The sequence below is a fragment of the Hipposideros armiger genome, unplaced genomic scaffold (assembly GCF_001890085.2).
Source record: "Hipposideros armiger isolate ML-2016 unplaced genomic scaffold, ASM189008v1 scaffold_36, whole genome shotgun sequence".
In the NCBI taxonomy this organism is placed as follows: Eukaryota; Metazoa; Chordata; class Mammalia; order Chiroptera; family Hipposideridae; genus Hipposideros; species Hipposideros armiger.
In genome coordinates this window covers 5673016-5683449 of record NW_017731386.1, presented here as the reverse complement: position 1 = coordinate 5683449, position 10434 = coordinate 5673016, and the positions used below count along the sequence as shown (strand labels likewise).

The 10434-nt window shown below is 35.9% G+C and overlaps 1 protein-coding gene across 6 annotated transcripts in view; it reads right to left on the bottom strand.

Annotated features, from left to right (window-relative positions):
- Nucleotides 1-10434, bottom strand: part of RPRD1A (regulation of nuclear pre-mRNA domain containing 1A) — an 83121-nt gene that overhangs the window by 35991 nt on the left and 36696 nt on the right. For 5 of the 6 annotated variants that reach the window (XR_002123464.1, XM_019637912.1, XM_019637911.1 and 2 more), the window contains exons 3-6: nt 8435-8541; nt 8258-8355; nt 6120-6246; nt 5839-6014 (exon numbers count right to left, since the gene is read on the bottom strand). Coding sequence is in view for 5 of the 6 variants with exons in the window: in XM_019637912.1 (XP_019493457.1) it covers nt 5839-6014; nt 6120-6246; nt 8258-8355; nt 8435-8541 (508 nt within the window). In the remaining variant the exon portion in view is untranslated. Of the gene's footprint in view, nt 1-4195; nt 4483-5838; nt 6015-6119; nt 6247-8257; nt 8356-8434; nt 8542-10434 lie in introns of those variants that run through there. The other variant, XM_019637908.1, reaches the window with a different exon arrangement.

Sequence of the window (10434 nt, the reverse complement as noted above, 5' to 3'; positions counted from 1 at the left end):
AAAAGGTTATCGAACAAAACGGGCAATATATCATTGATTGATCTTTGTTCTTTATATAAATAAATGACCTTTGAAAAACACCGACAAAATATGTCATGACTTTTCCAAAGACCCAATATATCACATGAAAAGGGCACTATGCAAATACAAGGAGCCCAATACACAGTGCTAAGCCTTTTGCTTATGTAGCTTTTTTATGATGAAAACAGATTACTTGCATAATCAATAAAAGTAATTTAAAAATTGCATAATTCTTCAAAAATTGATAAATTAACCATTAAAAATTTTTGACTGAATGATATTTAGATCTCAAAAAAATAAGAAACCATTAAGAAGCTAGAAACATTTGCTTCTTTGAAAAATCCATATTGCTCTATCTTATCAAATTCTTTCTAAATTTAATATGATTTCAATGGAAAAAAAGAGTAAAATGTGAAGAAATAACTGCATCACAGATGAAAGATTCTATAATCAGGTTCTCATATTCTTACTACCATGCCCTTGAAAAATATTTCTAAAGAGATTAATCAATAATCAAAAAGCTACATGCAGATAACACATTCAGCAACAGATTTTTGAATTTGTATTTTTAGTGAGATATATATATATATATATACATACATATATATATATATATATATATGAATATTCCTATTTACTACATTAAAAGAGTATGATATCTGGAATTTCTAATCATTAAATGTCTCAGGGAAAACAAAATTTATCTTAAGCGTTTTAAAAAATGGAAATTGAATGTTTGACAGAAATGGAAAACAAGTTTTATAAAAGTAAGCATTCTTTGAAAACCTGGGAAATACTATCTAACAGAGGGACAAACAACAGAAGCAAACAGTGTGTCCAAACATAGGGAAAAGGCCAAGTAAATTAAGCAACGTCTACTTAGCTGTCAACTGTAAATAAAAAATAATTTAATAAAAAATGGTCTTAGCAAAATGTTGTCATTTAAAGTATTAGGTATGGGGCTGGCTGAGTGGATCAGTTGGTTAAGAGTGCGAGCTCTGAGCAACAGGGTCGCCAGTTTGATTCCCACATGGGCCAGTGAGCTGTATCTGAGCTGAGCTGCCGCTGAGCTGCCAACAGGTGGCAGGATGGCTCAGCTGGTGAGAGCACATGCTCCTAACAACAAGACTGCCGGTTCTACTCCCACATGGGATGGTGGGCTATGCCCACCCGCAACTAAGATTGAACATGGCACCTTGAGCTGAGGAGCCGTGAGCTGCTGATGGGAGGCCAGATGGCGACTAGACTTGGAGCTGAGCTAGCTGCACCCTCCACAACTAAGATTGAAGGACAACAACTTGGCTGTTCCCTTCCCCGATTCTCCAACTCCCTAATAAAATCTTTAAAAAATAAAATAAAATATTAAGTATGAAGGCAAATATGTATAAAATAAGTGGGAAGAAAGTAAAAATTCATATATACAACCATGATTAGTTAAAATTATAGACACAAACAATACCAAACAGCAATACAAACAAAAATCTACTGTATCGTTAAGGGTGGGTAAGGCAAATGGACCAGTAAAATAGAAACGGAACTACACTCCCATGTGTATACATAGGAATTAGTATGACAGAAATGGCATTTCAAAACATAGTAAGATAGATTGAGTCATTAATCAATAAATGCGGAAACTTTTACTATCACTTCCTAAAAGTTAGCTCCCAACATTATACATACCAAGAACAAAAAATCCTAATGGATAAAATTATTAAAAAAAAGAACCATAGGGCCGGCCGAGTGGCGCAATGGTTAAGAACTGGCTTTGGATGCCGGAGGGCCCCGGTTCGGATCCCACATGAGGGCCAGTGACACTGCCCTCTACAGCTAAGATGCTGAACAACAGCTCAACCTGGAGCTGGGCTGCTGTGAGTCTCCGGCGACGGCGTAGGCTGCAGCCCCTGTGGCAGTGGATTGCCATGGGCTACCATGTGTAGCCAGCAGCCAGCGTGAGCGGCCAGCAGCCGCACTGAGCGGCCGTCCAGAAGCCGGCGACTGATCTGCCTCTCCCAGGAAGAGCGCAATGATGGTGCCAACTTGGGCCAGTGAAGCAACGTCATCCACAACTAGACTGAAGAACAAAACGACAACAACTTGTCTGTTCCCCTTCCCCAATTCCCCAGCACTGTTCCCATCCCCCGAATTCCCCAATAAAAAAATCTTAAAAAAAAAAAAAAAAGAACCATAAAAAATAGCACAGTATTTTTATAGTTATGAATTGAGGCCACCTTAATTATACCCAGAAAGCCCTGAATCCACAAAGGCAAACACAAATACTAATACACAGATTTAGAACCAAACAGAAAAGTAGTCAAAGAATATAGGGAATTTACAGCAGAAATAAAATGGCTAAAAATATTTTTAAAAGATGTTCAAACTAAGTGAATGAAAAAATAAGTTTTTATCAGATAAAGCAAAAAGTTAAAAGATCACTGACATTCAGTGTGGGCAAGGCTGTACAGGAAAAGATGTACTCATACTGCGAGGAATTTAAAAAGGCAGAATCTCTTGGAGGGCTTCAGTACACTATCAACACTTAAAACATACATTCCTGTTGACCTAGCTATTCTATTCTACTTCTGAGAATCAATCCTGCAGATAGATATTCTTGCACAATTATACAAGCCTGCCATCACCAGGTGTTCTCTATAGTACTACATATAATACACAAAACTAATAAAAGCAACTCAATGGATGCAATCTGACACTATGAGAAGAGGGACATATTTAAACAAACTAAACACACAACATTCATACAATGAATACTATGCCCTCACTTTTTTTTAATGAGGTAAATCTGAAATTACCGATGTAAGACTGCAAAAGATAAACACTGTCCTCTCTGACACCTTTCCTATCTGGACTTCAAGAACTTTGTAATTATGACTGACTTCTCCTTTTAAGAGGCATCAAATGGTGATTTTCAATTTTCTATGGAAATCTATTCCACAGACTAGAGAATCAATTTTCTATGGAAGCCTAGCAATTTAAAATAGATCAATTTACTATGAGATAAATAAGGATTTTATAAAAGCATGTTTCCTTATATCAACTACATCATAGAAAAAAGGTATTCAAAACTGAGCAGGTATTATCTTATTGAATATGGAAGAATAGCTGAACTCTCTACACTGCCTTCTCTCCGAAAATATCAAAATCAAAATGTCATTTTAAGCCCCCTATCCATGAATGCCTTCCAAAATAATAAGCTAGGTGAACAATGGTTTAGCAATAATTTCAACTTCTGAATGGTGAAATGATTCCCATAACAATCTATGAAACACATTTTATAAATTACATTTATCAAGTCTAAGTGATCTACTTAATAACCAGCTAAAGTTAGCCACAAGTTTCCAAAAAATGATTCATAATTTCCAAAATTTTAAAATATACTTCAAGTTTTCATTCCTAACAAATGCTTTTATAGTGGCCTACTTAAGAAATATGAAATAGCCAATTTCTGAACTGACACTTTAAATTTACCTCCCATTTTCAAAACAAAACAAATGACACATCAATAATACCTGGTCAATCACAGTATATGTTCAAAAATGCCTAACTTAAAACTATTTGATGATGTCACAGCTCATATGGGAAGTATAACTTGACCGCTTAGCCTCAGCTTTAAAGTGGTGCTGCCTACTTAGTACAAATAATATCTAAATATCTCAAAACATTTTCTTATCTTCTGACAAAGGCATTAGTTATAAATGATAATTTACAAAGAGTTCTGAGAAATGACTTCACTGTTTAAACCTAAATATTTCTTGTAAAAAATGTTTAACATAATTTAGGTGATTTCTTTATGAGAAAATCCAGTTATGCTGGGGGAAAAAAAAAGTTCCTACAAGACTATTTCAAGAGTGATTACCTCTGCGGAGGGAGGAAGCAGAAACAGCTGGAGATAGGGCTTAGCTTTTACTGTTATCATTTCTTTAAGTAAAAATGAAAAGTATGTATGTCTTTTTTGGAGGCAGATTCCCTGGTTCTAAACAATTCACTACCTTGTGACCTTGGGCAAGTTATTTAATCTTCCTGTGCCTTAGTTTCCTATCTTTAAAATGGGGATAATAATATTTCCTGCTATATAGGACTAAATGAGTTGATATATGTGACATGCTTAGAATAATACCTAACACATGGTAAATATTATTCTTATCATCAGCCTCACCACCTACAACTATCAACTATGAAATCTGGCTGGAAGGCACTGACAAAAGAGGGGGTGGGGTTGGTACCTGATCTATTTTCTACATTTCAAACATAAATTCTATTTTTGTAACAAGTGATAAATAACCAATTTAAGTGAGAAAGCAGTATAAAGTAGAATAAAGTTGCAGTCTTTGCTTCCATTTTCAAAAACATGAGACAATACAGGCTTTGGAGTTTGATATTTATTTTTAACAGGAAGAATATGCTAATGATGATGACATCGTTAGAAGATACGCCCATGTCCAATACCTGCAACAGAAGCTCAACAGAAGTTAAAGAAACCATACCAAAAGACTAAAGACAAAAATTGTATGACATTACTTACCCTTAATTCTGTTAGCAATAAAACAAGTAACAATATGTTTAACATTGAATTTCCATTACAAAATAAAAAACTGGCCACTTAACTATCAAAAGTATCTTTTAAAAATTCTATCTTTTCCTTTCTCCACAGAACTGGGCAACCTCTCTAAAGGCAGAGCGTGGCACCAACAATTACGCTCTGAGAGTGTATACGTGAGCAGAGGGGGAGCAACGTGAGCAGAGGGGGAGCAACGCTAAATTAAGAGCTGAGATTTTTGTGGAGGGAAAGCTCTGTTGCTGGTCCTTAATCAAGAAGCTGCTCTCACAGGTAAAATGGCAACCATCTCGGGCACAATCAGAGATTGCTGAAACAAGACTAGACATTTAAAGCAGATGAATGAATAGAAGCAGTATCATAACTTACCTACAAATTTACAGACAATTGTCTCTAAATAACGGGATCCAGACTAATTAGAAATTCTCCTACATAAGAAATTGCTACAGCAGTAAACAATTTAAACAAGAACTAGTCAAATGAAAAATTCTTTTAATAAAACCAAATCTGGCTCATCTAGTGCTGACAATGGCTACTCTGCTCAGAGGAGATATGAGGGTGTTTTGGGGTTTGTTTTTTTTTACCTCTGCGGCTCCAGACTTCTCACCTTAGTATCAATCATTATTCAATTTAAAGAAGGCAATTACTTTCTACCTAAGGGTGTATTTGAGCTGGGAGTGGGGTGGGAATATGTTAAGCATTAAAATCAGGGGTGGAACAAAGGAGTTACTTGAACACTACATGCCTGAGGAAAACTGATGAATTGTTCAGGAACAGAGAGACTGGGGGCTAGCATACCCACCACCAATTCTATGCCCAAAAGTCTTTTTACTTCTTAAATGTATACCCAAAAGACTGCATGTACTCAGAACAGGAATTAAATAAGTCCAACCATAATTTACTGTACTTAACACCAGACTTTATACTAACTGCTATTCCCGATTATTTTAGCTTTGAAAATAAGGATTTAAACTCATATTACTGGAATCTCACATGAATAATTTTTAAATGCAATCAATTCTGTTAATTCCAAATCTCTAAATTACTTTGGCAAGTTGGTTTGATTCAAATAGACAGGAAACCCATTAATGCAAGGAGCAGCTACCATACCAGGGCCACTGTCTAAAAAGGTCTATGTCAAAAAAAAAAAACGTAACATGTGCAAGAACATTAAGAAATTTTAAAATTCCTACCAAAAAAAAAAAAGGTAAATTAAATAAGCACTAAAGAAGGAAAAGGTTACGCACTTCCAATTTATGCTCTTTCTCTGCAAGGGCTTCCTTTTGACAACGAAGAAAATCTGCTAACATTCGAGTAAGTTGCTTCCTATCATCTATTTCAGCCGCCAATCTGCCATTGTAATCTGCCAGCAACATACAAGCATCCTCTACCATTTTAGAAAGCCTTTCTCCAGATTCTTTATCTAAGAAAAGCACAGAATAAGATTATTACAAAACAAAAACAATGCCATATGCTATTCCCTCATCTTGACTCCCAAAAAAGTTCAGGTCACATTTTCTCTTCTTACCTGTTATTTTATCTAGTAGGGATACTTCTTGGACTTCAACAGGCAAAGAAGCTATCCTCTGATGAACTGCTGCATCACCTGAGGCAGCATTTTCCAGATCTTGTAACGCCCTAACGAGATCTAGAGTCTAAAAAGTTATACAACTTTAGAACCAAAATAAATGAGCTTAAACACATAACAAAAGACTTGCAATTTATTTCATGTTCATTAGCCCTTATGGGCTATTTACTAATTCAAAGTTTCAAATATAAGCTGCTTTCTGAGACACTCCATTTCTTTTGTATTCTAAGGAAAAGAAGTTACACTACATTAGGTACTGGAAATAAATATATTTGAAATATAAATGAGACGTGGCCCTTGGCTGTGAGCAGCTCATACTGCAGTGAAGACAGATTATCTGACTATTAAATTGATGTGATTGATTTATATGCCAAATACACACAATGGTAAAGGGAAGACAGGCTATAACTTCAACCTGGAGAATACAAATTTTATTCATTATATTATCATTATACGTGACGAGCATTTTTTAATATGAAATTGAATATTGGGGAAGGAGGATACAAATTTCTTCTACCACAACATGGAAGAGTCTCCCAGATTCCATTTCTAAATGATATAATTAAAGCAAACACAAAAAATGTGGTTTTGGAATACATTTAAATATGGTATCTTCAACTAGTCTATGATTTGTTAATAAGATCATTAAAATATTACAGAGTTCCACATATATGATGACTAACTTTAACATAATGCTTAACCATTATAAAAATTATTTTATCATTAGAATATTTTAGTTGCATTTTTTCATATACCAGCTGTAATTAGGAGGGAAGGGCAAGTCTTTGCTGGTGATTTCACAATTCATAATGTCTATAAACTTATTCCAAAGAAAATTAATACATTTTCTTTTCACTAGTCTCCATCCCCATTGCACCTCCTTTTTTTGCTTTCCTTAATCTCTAAAACTAGATAGATCCTGGAAAACTAGGAAATCACACACATACTTGAAAAATATATGAAATTACCAATTCTATGTATATATTAAGATGACACTGACTGCCAGTTACCAACTGATCTAAGCTAGTCCCTCACAAAAAATGCTATCACCGGGGGTTCAGCATTCCTGTCGCTGAGCCAACAGGTAGATTCTTTCTGCCTCCCTAGTGTTAACACCAATATATAGCCACAGTTCTAGGCCATAATTGATTGTACGTTTCTTTCAAGCTCTTTTCATGGGGGCAAGAGTTCCACCCTGCCTCTGGTTTCGTGCAGTGAGTTCAGGTCAAGTCCTCCAACTTCCTGGAGCACTCTGAGTTATTGTTTCCCTCCAGGATACTAATTTCTGGCAACCCATGTCTGCTTCCAGATCAAAGCTCAGCAGGAACCAGTCTCTGGCTCACATACTGAGTTGTGTTTCTATACCATTTCTAGCCCACCATGATATTTACCTTGTTTTAAGAGTATGGCTATGTCTTCATTTTCTCCTTTTAAATTTTATCTGTCTCTCCTATATGTTTGAAACATAGAAGGAGGAAGCTTTAAGACTCAATGCCCACATAATTAAAACTTAAAAATGTCTTTCTGGAATCATCTAATGGTTAAGGAATGCTTTATTATACCAATCTGGGAGGACACGAAATATTAAGGTAATGATTTGAATCCACCTTATTTTATCATGGAACTACATGGTTCTACTAGTTACACAGAACTGTATGAATATATACTTGTTACTCTAACACTCGTTTTTACAGGTTTAAAAGCAAAAATACTTCATAAGGGCAGTGTTTAATTTCTAGAAATGGAATTTTTAGTGTACTTAAATCATACAAGTAATCTTATATAGTGTTTTATTTATTTAAAAGGAAACTGTTTAAACGGTGGATATCTCACTAGACCTAATCATACTAAGCAATGAGAAATCCTCTTTCTATGTAAAATATGATGGCCTAATATACAATACATATTATATAAACATCAGCAATCTGTTAATCAGAAAATATGAGATATTCATGTAGCTTCTTTCTTGTACCAAGAACGGTAATTAAAATCAATTTACTACAGTAAGACACTGACATTAATAAAGCTTGGTGGCCACATGAAGTAACATAACTCCCTTAACAGAGAACAACTTCTACCTGTGGTGGTTCACTTGGAGAGCCCAGAGAGGAACAGTTTTCATTTTCATCCACCTTTATCTGTTCATAAGTTCGCTTCCTAGGCTTCTTATCTCCATCTGAATTAAAAGAACAGTTAAGTCTTAATAAACGAACACATTTTAATGAAGAGATCATGATAAAAGATTATACACTTACACAGAGCTTGCTTAAGTTGTTCTAATACATCATTTTCATAAACAGACCTTTCTTCCCAAATAGATAACACTCTTCCAAGGTGCTTCTTACAACTTTCATCAGTTTCACTAAAGAAAAAGAAAAATATCAACAGTAAAGATCCATACTGCTATGAAAGGTAAGGGCAATTTTAAATACAATCAGACATTCGCTCCCTGAAAAAAGCTGTTTAAGTGTGCACTAAGCACCATTATGCAACCAGCAGTTCAGGGCTGCCGGGATCCAGACAGACATCCTCCCGGCTTCCCTTAAAGAGCTCCACTATCTTGACACAGGGGATACAAATGGAGCTTTATGGCAGCGGTTATTTATAAGTGCCACAAAAGAGAACAAGGTGTACAGACAGGCATAACAGAGAGACCTGGCCCAGGTAAGAGAGATCAGGAAGAGTATCTGAGGAAGTGGTATTTAATCTGAGACCTGAAGATTGGATACAGCAGGGAGTGGGAAACAGACCACTCCCAGCCACCTCAGCTGCCTTCATCACTGCCGCTGTAGACTGAGCCATTATCATCTCTTGCCTGGACTTTTTAACTATCTTCTCATTGGTCTCCCAAACTCTACCAATGTAAATCACATCACACGGCTCTCAACCTTCTAAGCGCTATCCATCATACCAAGAATAAACCTGAAATCCTTATTCTGGGCCACAGGGTGGACATGGTCTGCTTCCTGGCTACCTCACTGTCCACATTCCCTAAATACCTTCTCCCATACAAATCTTGCTGATTCTCAAACATGCCAGCACACAGCTGTCTCACTGTTTCTGCCAAGTATTCTCTCTACCTAGAATACTTTCCTCCTGAAGAATCACATGGCTCATTCCATCCTTTTCTTTAATCTCTGTTCAAATGCCACCTTCCCCAAATAGTCATTTTTTAATCTCATGATATAACTGAGCATAGTCATATTCTCTAGTTCCTGCCTTGGTTTATGTTTCTTCATAGTACTTATGTTTTGACACAACATATATTCACTTGTCTACCTAGTTATTATTACCTGTGTCATCCACTGAAATGCAAGCTCCACTAGAACAGAACTTTGTCTTGTTCACTACTGTATCCTCAGAGCTTAGGACAACCAATAAATATACTATTGAATTCTAGGGGGAGGCACCATATATAAAAGCCTTAAGGCAGAAAGAAATAAAGGCGGTTCAGTTAGCTTAAACTGTAGACTAGAGCATTATGTGTGTGAAAGAAATGTGAGACAGGGGTCTGAAGAGGTAGACAGGGCCATGAGGGGACATCTTATGTCTTGCTCAGGACATTAAGACTTGATCTCTAGGACAAATGAGAACCACTCAAAGGCAATGGAGTAGTATGGTCAGCTCTGCAACTCTGGGTAGTTTCTTAAATGGATTCAACAACACTGGAAGCTACTGCCATTATAGAGAAATGACATGATGGTAACTGGAATGGAAAGAAATCTACAGAACTGAGAGAACTATATGTAGTACATGGGATAAGGGGAGTGAAGGAGAAAGGAGGGCGTGATGTATTATAAATCACAGTATCACAGAGAGTTAAAGATGACACCCAATTTCTCACATGGGTATCTGGAGAGGTGGAGTTGCCATTCACCAAGAAAGTGAAACCTAGAGAAGTACCATTTTTTGCTGTGTATAATGCGTACTGTTTTGCCCAAATTTATGAGGGAAAAATAAGGATGCACATTATACATGGGTAGGACTAATTCCGTATCCATATAAATATTTTTAATTTTTTAATTTATGCTTATGAGTTAAAAGCGTAACTCTAGAAATCAATAACGATATCCATATGCAAAATAATACCTTGTAATTAATACAGTAAAATAATGTAGTAAAATAATACAGTAAGTGGTTTTGTTGAACTTACGACGAACTTGTAACTACAAAGAGTTCTTGGCCTTCTATGATGCATAAATATCACAAATTTGTTACTGGTACATAAAATTTCTTGTACCATAATATGTTAAAA